This window comes from Bufo gargarizans, chromosome 2 (assembly GCF_014858855.1).
Source record: "Bufo gargarizans isolate SCDJY-AF-19 chromosome 2, ASM1485885v1, whole genome shotgun sequence".
Classification (NCBI taxonomy): Eukaryota; Metazoa; Chordata; class Amphibia; order Anura; family Bufonidae; genus Bufo; species Bufo gargarizans.
Window position 1 is genome coordinate 18,339,672 of NC_058081.1, and position 18,096 is coordinate 18,357,767.

Consider the following 18,096-nt stretch of genomic DNA (forward strand, 5'->3'; position numbering starts at 1 on the left):
GCTCCTCATAGTCCCACCAATAGTAATTCCCTTCTAGAATGCCCTCATTAGTAATACTGCCCCTACAGTGCCCCAAACCGTCAAAACACTCCCCAAGAGTGCCCCCATTAGTAAAAAAAAGAAAGCCCTCCAGTATTAATAATACTCTCAGAGAGTTCGCAGTAGAAATAAAGACCCTCTATTGATCCCCCAGTGGTAATAAAGCTATCTACAGACCCTTCAGTAGTAATAACACGAGTGCTCTTTGTAGAAATAAGACAGATCTATAAGTCCCTCCTATAGAGCCCCAGTAGCAGTAAGAGCGTATAATGTCCCCTTGATTAGCAGTGCCCCCTGTAGTTATATTCCTCCCACCACCATATAGTTCCATGTGAATAACATCACACCATCTCTCCTGCTCTCTCCAAAATACAGTCCTATGTAAAGAACATTACTCCCCTCCCTTTAGCCCCCCAACATACAGTCCTATGTAAATAACACTATTTTCTTCCCTCTGCCATAAAGTCCCATGTAAATAACATCACACCATCTATCCAACCCCCTCCAAAATACAGTCCCATGTAAATAACAGCACTCCCTCCCACAGCCTCCTCCAACACACATTCCCATGTAAATAAAATCACCTACTCCCCAGCCACCTTCAATATATAGTCCCATGTAAATAACATCACCCCCTCAACATTCAGTCCCATGTAAATAACATTACTCCCTCCCACAGCCGCCATCAACATACAGTCTCATGTAAATAACATCACTCCCTGCCACACCCGCCTCCAACATACAGTCCCATGTAAATAACATAACCCCCTCCCCAGCCACCTTCAACACACAGTTCCATGTAAATAACTTCCTTCCCTTTAGCCCTAACATACACCACAGCCTCTTCTCCTCTTCTCCTCTTCACTGCCCTCCTCTCTTGCACTGGTCACATGATGGTGACATCATCGCAGGTCCTTCCCAACCACTGACTGTTTTTCTGGTCACATGACCTGTGATGTCACCATAGGTCCTTCAACTCTTCCAGTGCATTAGATTCAATTGTATTGGCATTCTGAAGAGGGCAATACACTTGTATCTAGCTGGCAGGCAAGACATTCGGGGCCTGGGACAAAACATCAGAGGCCCAGACCCCGAATGTTTTAACCTAGCAACACCCCTGGGCGGAGGGCTGCTCGCTGTAGAAAAGCACATTAGTCTTTCTTTTATTTTCTTCCTTTAAGGTAAAATCATTGAAAATGCTTTTTGTTTCTCTAATTTTGTCATGTTTTATGGCTCTTTTTGTTTGATTACTTCTCACAGTATGTGATCTACTGGGTGTCTGAGGCTACAGTCCCGTGCTCTATCCTATGGTCAGTTACATTCTTGGGGCTTTCTATTTCTAAATTATCATTTTCTAAATTGTAGTTTTCTATTTTTCCAGAAGCTCTCCAAGAATCCACATAATTTACTTATATGGGGTGTGCTCTCTAGAAGGACTATTAGACAGGTGATGGAGCAGAGTGCTCTTACCTTTAGATGCCTTCAGATGCTCAGCTCTGTCTGATGTGCCCTGTTCTTGTTTTATCAATAAAATTCTGTTTTCTTTTATCATTCTTTATCCTTATATTAGGAGACATTTTAGTCCTTCTTGTTTCTGTCTTCCATGGAGTCAGCACTTTCCAAGTTTTGTCCTTACAAAGTATAAATTGGTGAAAACTTAGGAGCTCATGTTCAGTGCTGCTTACTCCTGGGTGGTATATATCTATCTATCTATCGTGGCAGTGGAGCTGCCGGAGGGCCATATGAGGGCCATTAAAATGGTGTGGCTGACCCAGAGGAGCCTAGGTGAGAACAGAAGAGGCTGGTAAAATAGGTTTTTCACACTGTCTGCAGCAGCTAGGCTGGTAATGAAGAGAATTAGCAGCCAGCTGAGGAGCTCAGGTAAATGTGGGCTGAGCTCCTCAATCAGGGCTCCCAGTCTGGGGAAGGAGCAGGCTGTGCCAAGGCCTGTGGAAGCCTCTAACCCTGTGTAGGGTTAGCACCGTGTGGTGTTTTGGGAAGCCGGGTGGTAGACCCAGATCCAGACAGAGAGGGGGAAATACTGTGTAGTCAGTGGCCAGATGGCCGAGGATTTGTGTTTATGATTTGTTTGGTTTGCTGTAAAAGTGACAATAAAGCTGTTCGTGGCCAGTTTGCACCGAAATCTGCCATCTAAGCGGAGAAGACAGCGATGGAGAGCTAAGTGACCCAGAGGTGTCACACTATCTGTCTATCTGTTTAATTTCAAATCTCTGTCTAAATACAGTTACAAACATAAGTGAACTCCTTGGACTTACCTGGATTTACTCTTTGATTACAATTGTCGACAAACGTAATGTAACCTAAGTAAAGACATGCAACCCGTTATACTGTTCTTATCTTTTATTAAATAAACTAAGTAGACATGTACAGTGCAGAGAGAAAAAGTAAGTACACTATTGGATTTAATAACTTGTAGATTCCTCTTTCGCATCATTCACCTCCACTAAATATTATCTGTAGCTGCAAATAAGATTTGCTCAACATTGAGGAGGAATTTTGGGTCATTCCTTCCAGAAAATGTGTAATTTCATCATTATTTTTAGGATGCCCTCTTCAGGTCATACCACAGCATCTCCATAGGGTATAGGTCAGGAAGTCTCTCTGACTTGGCTATTCCAAAACACTAATCTTCTTTTCAGCCATTCCTTAGTTTATTTACTTGTATATTTTGGGTCATTGTCTTATTGCATTACAGAAGATCTCTTCAGCTTGAGGTCATGGACAGCTGCCCCTGTAATCTCCTTAGAATGCAGTAAAGCAGCCCCAAAACATGATGCCCCTTTCACCATGCTGCACAGTTGAGATAAGGATTTGGTGTTGGCATAACTTGTTATTTTTGCTCCAAACATAGTGTTTTACATTTTTGCTAAATATTTCCACTTTATCTGTCCATAGATTACTTTCCTAGAACAACTATGAAACATCCGGGTGGCCTTGGTAAAACTCGAGACAGACTGTAATTTTTTTAATTTTTTGGGCTGGCAGCAGCTTTCTTTTGTCCTTCCATGAACACCATTCTGTTTTCCTAACAGTGGACACATAAACAGAGGGGTTTGTAGTTTTAGTTCTTTTAGGATTGCCGCACAAAACGCGAGTGTGAAAGTAGCCTAAATTGGAATAATGTACAGCCGGATCTTTGACTTATGTAGACTTTTCTGCCTTTGTTCATCTGTACAACTCTTCTTCTGAGATCTTCTGAAAGGTGTATACATCAAGGCAGGTTCACACTAATAAAACATATGAATGTTTTCCTCTTATCTTGCAGGTTCAGCACTGTATCCTACACATGGCTTCAAGCAATGGTTTATGCTATTGAGGAGATCAACGGCAATGATCTTCTGCTCCCTAACGTCACTCTGGGCTTCCAGTTGTTCGATAACTGTGTACACATATCCCGTGCTCTCTTGGAGACATTTATTGCCCTGACAGGAGAAGACAAGGCCATTCCAAATTATCAGTGTCAAAAGAAGGTGCCTCTTGCCATCATTGGTGACCCTTTATCACTTTTCTCTATGGCAATGGCTGCAATATTGGGTGTCTATGGATATCCTCAGGTGTGGACCACATGACAAATCAATAATGAAACCCATATATTGTCATCTATACATTAAATATAGGGTTATGTTTTTGACATTATTAGCAAAGGAAGTTGGGAGGGGAGAGAAGGGAAACTTCCAGATGTAATAGACTTGCCCATTATAAGTGTATTCAAGATGGACATAATATGGACAGATTATCCATGAAATTTGCTTCTGAGACTGTTCTTGGATAGACCTTTGTGACTTCTAGGGGTTGTTGCTAATTCTGTAGCAGGGCTCCGACTTACCATGTGCCATTTAAAATACTAGTGTCTTTCACTGGCGAAGGGCTGTTAGGCCTCCCTCAGACATCCTGGGTCAGGTTCATCAACTGCACATCTTCATCCTTTCTAGATAAACTCTAGCTAAACTCCTGGAGACACTCCTTCATATTTCCTTGTATTACCTTCTGATTATTCTTCCTCAATGTGATGACTCAACTTCACCACATCATGAGATAAGTAGTTAAGACTACTTTTTAATACAGCTCACCTGTGCTAAACAGAAGTTACTGAGCTAAATTAATTGGGTGGTTGTGTTTAAAAATAATATATGTCCAAGTTTAGGAGAACTTTTCTGATATTACGTATTGCAACCACAGATTTGCACTTCACCTTTGTCAGTACTCACCCCAATTTAGAAACCAACATAACTGAGATTTAGGGTGAAAAGGATGACTCTATCTGATAGTTTTGTTAATGTTTTTGCATATTTTGATTAATACTATCCTTATTTTTGTACTATCTTCATTTCAGGTCAGCTATGCCGCAACCATACACTCATTGAGTGATCGTTTCTTATATCCAACATTTTTTCGTACTATTCCTAGTGATGACAAACAGTCAAAAGCTTTGGCCAAATTGATCTCTTTCATGGGTTGGAAATGGGTTGGATTACTATCCCTCAATAGTGACTATGGAATTCTAGGGTCACAAATCCTTAAAGAGGAACTGCAGAAGTTGGGTGTGTGCATCGCTTACCATGAGACTTTTGGGCAAAGGACTTCTTTAGCAAAACTTCAGGCCATATCAAACACTGTCGTTCAGTCCTCAGCAAAGGTGGTCATCCTCTTCTCCAAAGACCCTGAGATCAACAAGCTGATGGAATTGCTTTTAGAGCGTAAGGATGTGGAGAGAATCTGGCTCGCTAGTAACGGCTGGTCAAACTCACCAATGTTGTCTATTTCAAGATACAGTCATCTATTAGCTGGTACTATTGGCTTTATATTACATGAAGTAGATATGCCAGGGTTTAAAGAATATTTACTGAGACTCCAACCATCTGCCTTGCTACCTCAAGACATCTTCATAGAAAAATTTTGGGAGCTGGTTCAAGGTTGTCGTTGGTCAAGTGTAGTTTCTAGTGGAGATAATGGGACTCTGTGGTGTACTGGAGAGGAGAATCTGAAATCCTACAAGAATAGCCAGTATGGCCCCTATAACGATGACTTCAGGAGGCAATATTTAGTATACAGCGCAGTATACTCAGTAGCTCATGCTGTCCATAATGTAATCTTTCCCGATGCTCTGCATCAGGAGTCCACCACATGTGAAAAATGTGAAGACCTGACCAACATAAAGCCATGGCAGGTAACATTTCAGATTTTATATGTTTATATGGATAGTGATATTAATGGTAAACCATCTAATTGCTCATGGTGACTAATGCAATGCTGCTGGCCCATTCCTTATAGTACTCAGTTGGATACTGACTGTTAATAAGCATTCTTTTGTATGTTTCTATATGTGTACTTCATGTTTTATAGCAAATTACTTGAATAATTAATAAAATGCAAAGTGGATGAAGAACAGAGAAATCTAAATCCAATCCATATTTGGTGTGACTAACCTTTGCCTTCAGCATCACTTCTTCTACGTACACTTGCACACAGTTTTTGAAGGAACTTGGCAGGGTGGTTGTTCCAGACATCCTGGAGAACTAACCATCTTCTGTGAATGCCGGCTTGCTCCAGTCTTTCTATCTATGTAAGACAGTCTGGATGATATTGAGATGAGGGCTGTTAGGCTGCCACGCCACCACTTCCAGGACTCCTTATTCTTGTTTAAAGGAAACCTGTCATCAACTTTATGCTGACCGCCAATCTGCTGATGATTGGAAGCTCTCTCCTAGAGAGAAAGGGAGAAAACTAGGTGAAAGCCTGTCAAACATCAGCAGGTGGGCAGGGAGAACAAGAATTCATGAATAACCAGGTGGCCATGACACTTTTCCAGACCCAGTCTGCAATGATTGTCATGTTGGTTCTCGGCAACCACTTATTTTTAACTTATAAATGACAGACCGCTAAAATACACTCACCTGTCTCTACTTTATGCTGCCGTTAGTATGGTGAGCATAAAGTTGATGACAGGTTCCCTTTAAGCGGAAGGTAGTTTTTAGTGACATTAGCTATATGTTTGGGGTCATTGTTAGAGATAAGTGAATCTAAGTTGACAAAATGGAATTCGATCTGAATTTAAGTAAAAATGTGATTTGTGCTGAAGTTGAATTTCGTATAGAAAAGAAAATTGATTCCACCTCACCAATAATCGCACATGCAGCGGAGAATCCAGGCCGACTTCGTAGTACAAAGCTTTAACAGATGAAAGATTTCCAGCACATAGTTAAATGTGATCTTGCACAGCCTTTATTTCATATCCAAAAGGTGCATACAGTGTGGTGGAGTATATCAGTTAATCCCTAATTGTACGATTGGGGTGAAATTACGGCCTGATACTACACATTTTACTGTAGGGTGCTCAAGTTATATTATATATAAATATATTTATGATTCCAAATTGTAGAACTGGGATAAAATTGCGTTTTGATACATCCACTCATCCTTGTTTCTGGAGTTAAATTGAGGCCTGATGCTACACATTTTAAGGTGCTCAAGTTCTATAATACATAAGTATATCCGTTAATCCCCAATTGTGGAATTGGGGTGAAATTGTGGCCTGATACTACAAGTTTTGGGGTGTTTATTTTTATATATACATAATATGTACATTCATTCATCCTTGTTTCGGGAGTGAAATTGTAGTCTGATACTACTGCTCTTTTACCCTTACAGTTACTATCAGAGTACAGTATGTCCGACAGACAGGTGACAGGTTGTTCTAAGGGAATGGGCAGTGGCTAAAATGTTTCTGGAGCTGGCAGAAGAAAAAAGGAGATGGTAGCATCAGTCGCAGCAACAGGCCTGAGCTGCCAGTGTCATCCAGCAGTCGTGTTTTGAGCAGCAACCCAGCTGTCCTTGAATGGTTGACTCGGTCTTCTACTTTGTCGCCAGTGACATCAGACACACCCAGCCAGAAGTCTGTAGGTTCCTCTGACACCACGATTAGTTGACATGGCCCAGGAACAAACTCTGTTCCCCCACCTATCCTGAACCTGCCTCTGTCATTTTCTGTTCCTTCAGCTCAAGAAGAACTGAGCCATCCATCAGCTCAGCTCTACATTTCAGTGAGGACGAGATTTTAGAGGGCAGTCAGCAGCTGATGATAAGCCAATATCTAGAGGAGAGATCCGCTGCTTCCTCTGGTAGACGGGCAAGTAGCAACGATCAGGGTCGCGTGAAAGCTGGTTTTGCGAGTGGTCAGGCACGTAGCCCTGAGACTGGGAGGGTGACGTTCAGACAGTAGCCGATGATGTGGCCAATCGCACGTGGGAGCCGGATATAGAGGAGGCTTCATCATCATTAAAAGAAGAGGGTGGCAGCTTGTGCATGAGCCAGCAGGGTGGTAGCGGGCTGTGAGTCAGCAGGGTGGCAGCAGTGTGAGATCTGGAGCCAAACGTGCCCAGGGTAGACCACCAGCTACGCAGGAGGCTAGCTGTCTGGAAAGAAGTAGCGGTGCACGGGTTCACAGAGGCAGTGGTAGCAGGCAGTCAGCACAGAGTGGTGGGGGGAAAATTCCCTACTCGGCGATGTGGAATTTTTCATCAAGCCACAGGAGGACGTCAGCGTGGCTATTTGCAGAATCTGTGGGCAGAAGGTGAAGCGTGGGCAGGGTTCCAATGCTGGCACCCTGGCCCTGCGTCAACACATGCAGCATCATCATAAAGTAGCCTGGGAAAACCATGGTGGTTTCGTTCACCAAGGCGATTGCAAAAAAAACAACAACAGTATGCGTTCAGTTATCCAACGGTGCAGAAGATGAACATGCTGCTGGCTAAGTTGCTGGTACTACAGTCCGTCCCTTTCCATGTGGTGGATTCTGCACCTTTCAGAGAACTGATGGCTTCTGCTGATCCAAGGTGGAGAGTCCCAAGCCATCATTACTTCTCCAAAAAGGCTGTACGAGCCCTGCACATGTATGTTGAACAGAAGTTGGGCCAGTACTTGAGCCTGTCGGTGTCTGCTAAAGTTCTGGAGCTGTAACTATGGTCAAGGACAATATATGTCCTTTATGGCCCACTGGGTAAATGTGGTTCCTGTCCAGCCACACCAGCACCTTGACCAGGAGATGGCACTGCCGCCTAATCATTCTCAATCTATGTGGGTCCTGCACCAATGTCCTCCTCTGCCTCTTCATTCTCCACCTTGTTCTGCATCAGGTTTGTCTGGGTGAACAGAGTCACACTAAGGAGGAACTGCTCTGGGTCCTTCAAGAGGAAATCGAATCCTGGCTGTCTCATCGCCAATTTAAAATTGGAATGATGGTCACTGACAATGGAAAGAACATTGTGTCAGTGCTGCATCAAGGAGGGCTGACCCATGCGCCATGAATGGTGCACATCTTTATTCTGGTTGTAAAGCGGTTCCTGAAGTCTTTAACCCAACTGCAAGACATCTTTAAAATGACTAGGAAACTGTGCATACACTTCAGCCACTGTTACAGTGCAAAACATGCACTCCTTGAGCTGCAAAAGGCAGAATAGCGTTCCCCAACATCGTCTGATAAGTGACATTTCCACCCATTGGAACTCCAACCTTCACATGTTAGACCGACTATATGAACAAAGGAAGGCCGTAAATGATTTCTTGATGATGCAGGTGCACAGGAGCACTCCTCTGTGTACCTTCAACGTTATTCAGTGCGTGAAACCTGGCGTTTGCTCAGGCCCTTTGAGGAGGCCACTTTATTTGTTAAACAACCAAAACAAATAATAATAAAAATTTATACTGGGGTGAGTCAATAGTGGCAAAAGACATAAGCAAATACATAATATGGGGATATTGGCAGACTAAACATGTTATATGCGGACCAGTCCTGCAAAAGATCTAAACCAAATCTCCAAAAAGACAGAAATCTAAATCCGACTCACCCGAGATGCAGAGTGGTGTGTACCATGTTTAGTCTGCCAATATCCCCATATTATATATTTGTATTTGCTTATGTCTTTTGCCACTATTGACTCACCCCAGTATACATTTTTATCATTATATGTATTTATTTACATGGAATATTAATATTTCATGACACAATTCTGTAGTCTGTAGTGTGTGTAGTGCCAGGATGGTGCCTGTTCTGTCACTTCCCCCTTTTTAATGGTATATTTTGTTATACATTGTAACTTAATAAAATACTATTTTTTATGGGTACTTTGCGAGCTCCATTTTTTGTTTTGGTTGTTTGGTATACTTGGGAGTTTGTACCGGATTCTTTGAATTGGTTGATCCCTTTACCAGCCACAACAATTAGTTGATACACTAGGTTTTGGCAATAGGGACACCTATGGTCGTTTTATGCTATTCACTTTATTTGTTAGGCTACTTTCACACCAGTATTTTTGCTGGATCCATAATGCTTCTGTCATAATAATACAGATGTCTGCATCCGTTCTGAAGGGATCCGGTTGCATTATCTCTAAAATAGCCAAGACGGATCCGTCTCTAAAACCATTGTTTTCTTTTGTATCCGAGAAATAGGATCCGCAACCATTGACTTACATTGTGTGTCATGATGGATCCTTCTTGCTCCACACCACATCGCTGACAGAAAAACGCTGCTTTCAGTGTTATTCTGTCTGCGGTGGGGACGCAACCTAACGGAACAGAATGCATTCTGATGCATTCCGTTTTGTTCTGTTCAGTTTTGTCCCCATTGACAATGAATGGGGACAAAACAGAAGCGTTTTCCCCTTCTATTGAGATCCTATGACTGATCTCAATAGCGGAAAGGGAAAGAGCATATGTGAAAATAGCCTTAGTCACCAGGACTATGGTATGAATGACATCATTCCTCTCCTTCACATCCTGTAGCAGATGCTGATAAATCTGGCTGGCCAGGGGACAGGAGACGTGGTGCCTACATCTCACAGCCACATGAGCGCTGTGGGGGCTGAACTGGAGGAGGAGGACATTGGATCACAAGCAATGTGTACAAAAATGGGTGTTTTTTCTGCAGAAGTGACAGGACAGGAGCAGAAGGAGCTAAACGGTGATGAGGAAGACCAGGAAGATGACCTCGACACACCGTGGCAGTATGCAGTGGACATGGAGGCAGGGAGTCCTTCTGAGTCGCAAATGGCCAGATGCATGCTGAGTTGCTTGTGTAGTGACAGCCGTATTATCACTATTCAGCAGAGGGATGACCACTGTCTCCCCACCATGTTAGACCCTCACTACCTCTCCAAAATGGGGTCTTTTTTCCACCCGCTAAGAGGGACTACTATTCAGACATCCTATGCATTCAGTTGACCTCTGCCTATGTGCAACATCTCCCATCCTCATGAAGGTCTGACAAGATAGGGCCCTCTGCACTCACGCTCCACTGCCATGGCTGCTGGATGAGGGTGGAGGGAACAGGAGCAGCACCAGCTCCATCAGCAGCAGCTTAAGTCTGGAGTCTCTAATGAGCACTTTTCTTCACGCGCCTAGTGAAAAAACCACCCACCAGCAGCAGTAGCAAGGCATGGAGCAGAACCTAAACCAGCATGTGGTGGCATTCTTGGACTGCACCCTGTCTGCCTAAATCCAGGATCCCCTGGACTACTAGGCAGCCAAGCTATATTTGTGGCAGCAACTGGCCAGGTTTGCCCTGGACAAACTTTTCTGCCAGGCCAGTAGTGTGGCATTAGATTGGGTGTTTAGTGCAGCAGGGAGCATAGTTACCCCAAGGAGAACTCACCTTTTCACCCAAAATGTGGAAAGACTGACCATTGTGTTGACTCCTTTTTGCAGTTGCCACCCTCCCCATACTGTAACTGGGCAATTATGTTTACTCCTCAGGCAGTTGCCACCCTCACCACTCTGTCTTACCAGTATTTTGACTCCTGTTTGCCACCATCACCACTCTGTGACTTGGCCTTTGTGTTGACTCCTCATGCATTTGCCACCCTTACCACTCTGTGACTGGGCAAATGTGTTCACTCTTCATGTGGTTGCCACCCTCTTCATAATGTAACTGGGCCACTATGTTGACTCCTCATGTGGTTGCCACCTCGCCACTTTGTAACTGGACCACTGTGTTGACTTCTCATGCGGTTATCACCCTCCCTACTCTGTGACTGGGCCACTATGTGCTGGGCCACTATATGCTCATTAGAGATGAGCGAATTTCTCAAAAATTCAATTAGGTCGGTTCGCCAAATTTTCCAAAAAGATTCGATTTTATTAAAATTTATTTGGGGTGAATTGCTTAAAAAATCTTCTATTTCCTGGCTGCAGAGAGCCTGTATAGTGGTGTGGAATAATGTGCCTTGCAGTAACACGGATAATGAGTCTGCTGTGGTAGTGAAACAATACTGTGAGTCAGAATGACATGCAGATGACAGGCGTCGCTCTTAGAATCACTGCACACTTCACTTATTTGGGCAGTCACGGGCCAAATGTCACCACCAGACATCTGAGAAGCTCTGACAGATGCCTTTCAGAACCTCCTCCTTGAGCTTCCTTTGTTTTGCTTTCAGTTCCTCATCTCGTTAGCCCCTCTCAGCTGTCATGTAGTTGTACTGATTGCATCCCTTTAAATTCCTCCCCATAGTGCATCAGTTTGCGGTTTATATTACTTCCTGGAGTGTGTGTGCATGCGGATCCTACTTCCCAGTCTTCTACAAGATAAGTGTTGTGCATTCATTTTTCTTTTTCTGTTTGCTGGATCCCAGGTGACCCTGACTCCCTCCGTATCTAGTGTAGGGAGCCGGTGGTCGTGTCCCCTCACTATTATAGGGTGTTCAGGTGTTATACAGTCGAGGTACGAGGATATGCGATCATCTACCATTGGGATTTTTACATATGCTGAGCAGTCAGGGAGAGTGCCAGGTCTGATGCAGGGGTCTCCCTTTTTGTTCCTTAGTTTTGGATCCAGTGAGTAGTATATTCATTTTGTGTTGTCTTGTTTCCTGTACACCTTCCGAGACACCAAAACTGACCAAATAACTCAAGAATAACCTCAGCCTTACAGGTCGATATTAGCGTCAAGAAGAAGCGCACTCCTTTTACACCGCTGTCAGCTGATTCTACATAGATGTCTACAGAGCCTGTTCTATTAAACGCTTAGGCCTCTTTCACATAGGCGTTGCGTGTGAGGGCTGGACAAGATGCAGGTGCGTTGCGGGAAAATGTGCGATTTTTCCGCTCGAGTGCAAAGCGTTTTATTGCGTTTTGCACGCGTGTGAGAAAAATCAGCATGTTTGGCACCCAGACCCGAACCCGGACTTCTTCACAGAAGTTCGGGTTTGGGTTAGGTGTTCTGTAGATTTTATTATTTTCCCTTATAACATGGATAACATGGTTATAATGGAAAAAAATATCATTCTTAATACAGAATGCTTAGTAAAATGTCCATTGAGGGGTTAAAAATAATAAACAAATTTAACTCACCCCATCCACTTGATCGCGTAGCGGATCTCCTCTTCTTTCTACTTTCTTCAGGACCTGGCTAAAGGACCTTTGATGACGTTACTGCTCTCATCACATGGCCCATCACATTGTCCATTACCATGCTGAGCGCAGTGACGTCACCACAGGTCATTTTCATAAAAAAAAGAAAGAAGACATGCCAGGCTGAGCGTTCAAGTGGATTAAGGCGAGTTTATTAATATATATATTTTTTTTAACCCCTCCATCACTATTTTACTAAGCATTTTGTATTAAGAATGCCATTATTTTCCCTTATAACCATGTTATAAGGGAAAATAATAAAGATCAGGTCCCCATCCCGATCGTCTCATAGCAACAATGCGTGAAAATCGCACCGCATCCGCACTTACTTGCGGATGCTTGTGATTTTCACGCAGCCCCATTCTCTTCTATGGGGCCTGCGTTGCGTGAAAAACGCACAATATAGAGCTTGCTGCGATTTTCACGCTACTCACCAGTGATGCGTGAAAATCACCGCTCATGTGGACAGCCCCATTAAAGTGAATGGGTCCGGATTCAGTGCGGGTGCAATGCGTTCACCTCACGCATTGCACCCGCACAAAATTCTTGCCCATGTGAAAGGGGCCTTAGCCAACTTTCACACTAGGGTTTTTGCTGGATTCGGCAGAGTTTAGAAAAAACGCTTCCGTTACTGATAATACAACCATCTGCATCCGTTATGAATGCATCCGGTTGTATTATCTTTAACATACCCAAGATAGATCCGTCATGAACTCCATTAAAAGTCAATGCTGCGGTTTGCTCCCTGGTATGAGAACGGAACGGAATGCATTTTGGAGCATTCCGTTCTGTTTAGTTGCGTTTTGTCCCCATTGACAGTTAATAGAGACAAAACGGAAGCGTTTTTTTCCAGTATTGAGACCCCATGACGGATCTATATACCGGAAAATATTAACGCTAGTATAAGACTACTTTCACAAAAGTAGAGCCTCCCCCCCGACAGAGTGGAGAGGGTGTCAGCAATAAGTTTGTGTTGACGTCACTGATTATTTTGCCCATCCTCTGACCCGTCAGAACCATAACCCCCAAAAAACGAATCCTGTCTGTTGAGCATCCGCATTCACTCAGTCAGCATTTGGTCAGTAATCCATCAGTATTGCTAAAGCCAAAAAATCTGGAGTTGATCCAAAACAGAGATGACACATAAATAGAATATTTGCATGTCTTCTGTGTTTTGTACCCACTCTTGCTTTTGGCTACCAAATCACAAGACAATTCTGATGGAACCATACAGGCCTTACAGCTGCTACATAGACAGGATCCATTGTGAGTCTAATTTTCCCTTCCTTCTGACAGATCAGAAGAAGGGTCAAATAAATGAGAATGGCAACCAGGCCAAAAGCGCAAAATAGTGTCCCAATCATGAAGTGGGGAAGGTGGGAACTGCATGAGAAGTCCAGAGAGTTGGCTCAAAGACATAGTGTTGAGGTGGTAGCAGCATGAGTAGACCACAGAGTGGCCCAGTGACATAGAGGTGATGTGGCAGCAGCATGAGGAGACCACAGATTGGTTCAGAGACATAGTGGTGATGTGGCAGCAGCATGATGAGACCAAATAGGGGTGAAGTGGCAGCAGCATGAGGAGACCACAGAGTGGTGATGTGGCAGGAGCATGAGGAGACCACAAAGTGGTGAGGTGGCAGCAGCATGAGGAGACCACAGAATGTCCCAGTGACATAGTGTGTAGGTGGGGGGCAATACCAGTACCAGCTGAAGATTGTGGCTGACAGTAGGAGCACCTGGCAGCAGGTGTGGCATCAGGCAGGTGGCAGCATCAAAATAGTAGCTAAAGCAGGTAGCCAGAAGAAACAGGTCTTTTCTGTCAAAGTGTTGGTGTGGCACCATGGATGATCTAGTTTGATGCATCAGGCATTGGTGTATGAAAATCCTGGCTGATCCTTGCCTGATTTATTTTCACAATGGTCAGTTTCTCTACATTTTGGGTGAACAGGCGAGTTCTCTTTGGGGTAACTATGGCCCCCTCCCCACTAAACACCCACTCTGATGCCACACTACTGGCCGGGCAGGGAAGCTCGTCCAATTGCGGCCAAAAATCGAGTTTGGCTGCCCAGTAGTCCAGGAGGTCTTCGATGTGGGGTGGCAGGGTGTACTTCAAGTATGCCACAACCTGCTGATTCAGATTCTGCTCTATATCTACCTGCTGCTGGTGAGTAGTTTCTTCAGTAGGTGGGTGAAGAAAACTGCTCATCAGCGACTCTAGACCTAAATTGCTGCTGATGGAGCTGGTACTACGCCCCCCCCCCCCAGCAGCCATGGCAGTGGAACGTGAGCGCAAAGAGCCCCGGTCAGACCTGCGTGAGGATGGGCGATGGCGCACATAGACATAGGCCAACTGACTACATAGTATGTTTCGATAGTAGTTCAGTTTGTCCTCCCTCTCAGCGGGTGTGAAAAAGGCCCCAATTTTGGACCAGTAGCAAGGGTCTAACATGGTGGAGAGCCAGTAGTCACCCCTCTGGCAAATAGTGACAATTCGTCTGTCACTACGCAAGCAAGTGAGCATGCATTGGACCATTTGCTGAAGTGACTCTGAGGGACTCCCTGCCTCCATCTCCACTGCATACTGCCACGGTGTGTCTGGGTCCTCTGCCTCGTCTTCCTTATCGCCCTGTAGCTCCTCTGGCTGCTCCTGCTCCTCCTTTCCTGTCACCTGTGTAGAAAAACCACCCATTTCTTTACGCATTGCTTGCTCAAATGTCCTCCTCCTCCTCTAATTCAGCCCCCACAGGGCTCATGTGGCCGTGAGATGTAGTAGCCACATCTTCTGTCCCCTGGCCATCCAGATTTAGCAGCATCTGTTCCAGAACATGAAACAGTGGAATGATATTGTTCATCCCGTAGTCCTGGCGACTGACAAAGTTGCCTCCTCAAAGGGCCCCAGCAAACAGTAGGTGTCAGGCATGAGCATGCCACTGGCTAACATCGAAGTTACACAGGGGAGTACCTCTGTCCACCTGTATTATCAGGAAATCATTTCTCTGTTCATGTAGTTGGTCCAACATAAGAAGGGTGGAATTCCAACGGGTGGAAACATCGCATATCAGCCTATGTTGGGGAATGCCGTTCTGCCGCTGCAGCTCAAGGAGGGTGTGCTTTGTGGTGTACAAGTGGCTGAAATGCATGCAAAGTTTCCTGGCCATTTTCAGGATGTCTTGCAGATGGCCAGAAGACTTCAGGAACCGCTTTACAACCAGATTGAACATTTGTGCCATGCAGGGAGCATGACTCAGCCCTCCTTGATGCAGCGCCAACACCATGTTCTTCACATTGTCAGTCACCATGGTTCCGCTTGTGAGTTATCGCGGAAAATTCCAGGATTTGATTTCTTGATGAAGGACGCAGAGTAGTTCCTCCCCTGTGTGACTCAGTTTGCCCAGGCAAACTAGGTGCAGAACAGTGTGACACCGTCATGCCCTGCACATGTGGTATGCTGGTGGGGTGCTGTGAATTGTCCCTGCAGTGGAGGCTGAGGACACGGTAGAGGATGAGGAGGCAGACTGACATTGTTGCAGGAACAACGGCGTGAAAACATGGAGGCAGAAGCGGCATCACCTGGCCAAGTTGCTGGTGTAGCTGGACAGGAACCACATTAGCCCAGTGGGCCGTAAAGTTCATATATTGTCCTTGACCGTAGTTACAGCTCCACACATCGGTTCTGCCGTGCACTTTGGCAGACACCGACAGGCTCAGGGACTGGCTCAACTTCTGTTCTACATATGTGTGCAGGGCTGGTACTGCCTTTTTGGGGAAATGAAGGATTGGGGCTCTCCACCTCTGCTCCGCACAAGCCATCAGTTCTCTGAAAGGTGCAGAGTCCACCACTTGGAAAGGGAGGGACTGCAGCACCAGCAACTTGGCCAGGAGCATGTTCAGCTTCTGCGCCGTTGGATGAGTGCAAGCATACTGTTGTCTCTTGGCAATCACTTCGGTGATCGATTGCTGACGGAATGACTGACGAGGAGGAGCAGGAGCATCAGGACCAGCAGATGATGGGAAGGACAGACAGCTCCCTTTGGCTGAGGTGGTGTAGCCTGCATGAAACTGCATGAAATTGGGTGCTTGCCACTAGGTGATGCAGTGGTTGCTGCGGCAGGCTGGACCACCACAGTTCTCCCAGGCCACTTTATCATGACGCACCCTGGCCACGCTTCACCTTCTTTCCACAAATCCGGCAAATGGCAATGTTCACCTCCTCTCGCGGCCTAACAAAAAATTGCCACACCGTTGAGTATGGCATTTTCCCAGCAACACTCCGTGCTGACTGCCTGCTACATCTGTCTTCGTGAACCCCTGCACTGCTACTTTTTGGGCCGGTAGGCTCCTGCAAAGTGGGTGGTCTACTCCGGGCACGTTTGGCTCCCGACCTCCCACTGCTCCCACCCTGCTGACTCTCAGCCACGCTGTCACCCTGCTGGCTGAGCCCCTGCCTCATGCGCAAGCTGCCACCCTCTTCTCCTGATGATGAAGCCCCTTCTTCACATAGCTCCTAAGTACGACCAGCTACATCATCATCATCCACTACTGTCTGCAAGTCACTGATGTCCCCCTCAACGGTCTCATGGCCAGGAGCCTGACCGCTCGCAACACCTGCTCCCACTTGACTCTCCTCATCACTACTTGCCTGCCTACCAGAGGAAGCAGTGGATGTCTCTTCCAGATCTTGACTGTTCAGTAGCTGCTGACTGTCCTCTAGTAGCTCGTCCTCGCTGAAAAGTCAAACTGAGCCTACGGCATATAATACTTCTCGCACTGAGGGAACAGCGTGCCATGACAACTAAGCATCGTGTTAGAGGAACCCACCGACTCTTAGCTGGGGGTGTCTGATGTTACTTGTAACAAACTCGAAGACCAAGTCAGCCATTCAAGCACTGCTGGGTTGCTGGTCAAGACACAACCACGAGATGACACAGAGAGGAGCTCAGGCATCTCGCTGCGACTCCTGCTGCCACCCCCCTTCTTCTGCTGCCTGCGACAGAAACATTTTGGCCACTGCCCATTCCCTTTGAAGGGCCTGTCTCCTGTCTGTCTGACATACTGTATGATAAAATAATTAAATTAAAATTAAAATACCCCCCAAAAAAGGCTGTAGTACAATGTTACTTCACCGCTGAACGGCAATTAAGACAAATATATATTTTTTTCTGATTAATAAACTCCCCCCCCCAAAAAAAAACACAATTCACTGCAGAACAGCAATTAAGACGTATACTTTTTCCTATTTCTACACCCCAAAAAAAGAAATATAGCAATCACAATTCAATGCAGAATAGGTGATGAGACATACGTATATTTTCTGTTTCTAAACCACATAAATGGCTGTAGTACAATGTAACTTCACCGCTGAATGGCAGATATGATATATATATATCAATATATATATTTTTTTCCTAATAATACACCCCCAAAAAAAGTAAAACAATGTAAAATCAACTCAGAATAGCTAATAGGACGTAAGTATTTTTCCTATTGATACACCCCGTAAATGGCTGTAGTACAATGTAACTTCACTGCTGAACAGAGGTGTGCGGACCGAAACGTTGCTTTGGTCACATCTTTATTTTACTTGTGGAAGTGCTGTGGACTATTCCTTTTATGTTTCTTGGAGATTGGATCG

General features: G+C 45.0%; 1 protein-coding gene across 1 annotated transcript in view; it reads left to right on the forward strand.

The window, feature by feature from the left end:
* The first annotated feature begins 3,359 nt into the window (after window positions 1-3,359).
* LOC122925489 (extracellular calcium-sensing receptor-like) overlaps window positions 3,360-18,096 on the forward strand; it is a 44,431-nt gene continuing 29,694 nt past the window's right edge. Inside the window, exons 1-3 of the mRNA XM_044276845.1 lie at window positions 3,360-3,614; window positions 4,394-4,757; window positions 7,057-7,100. Coding sequence (XP_044132780.1) covers window positions 3,360-3,614; window positions 4,394-4,757; window positions 7,057-7,100 — 663 coding nt within the window. The remainder of the gene's footprint in view (window positions 3,615-4,393; window positions 4,758-7,056; window positions 7,101-18,096) is intronic.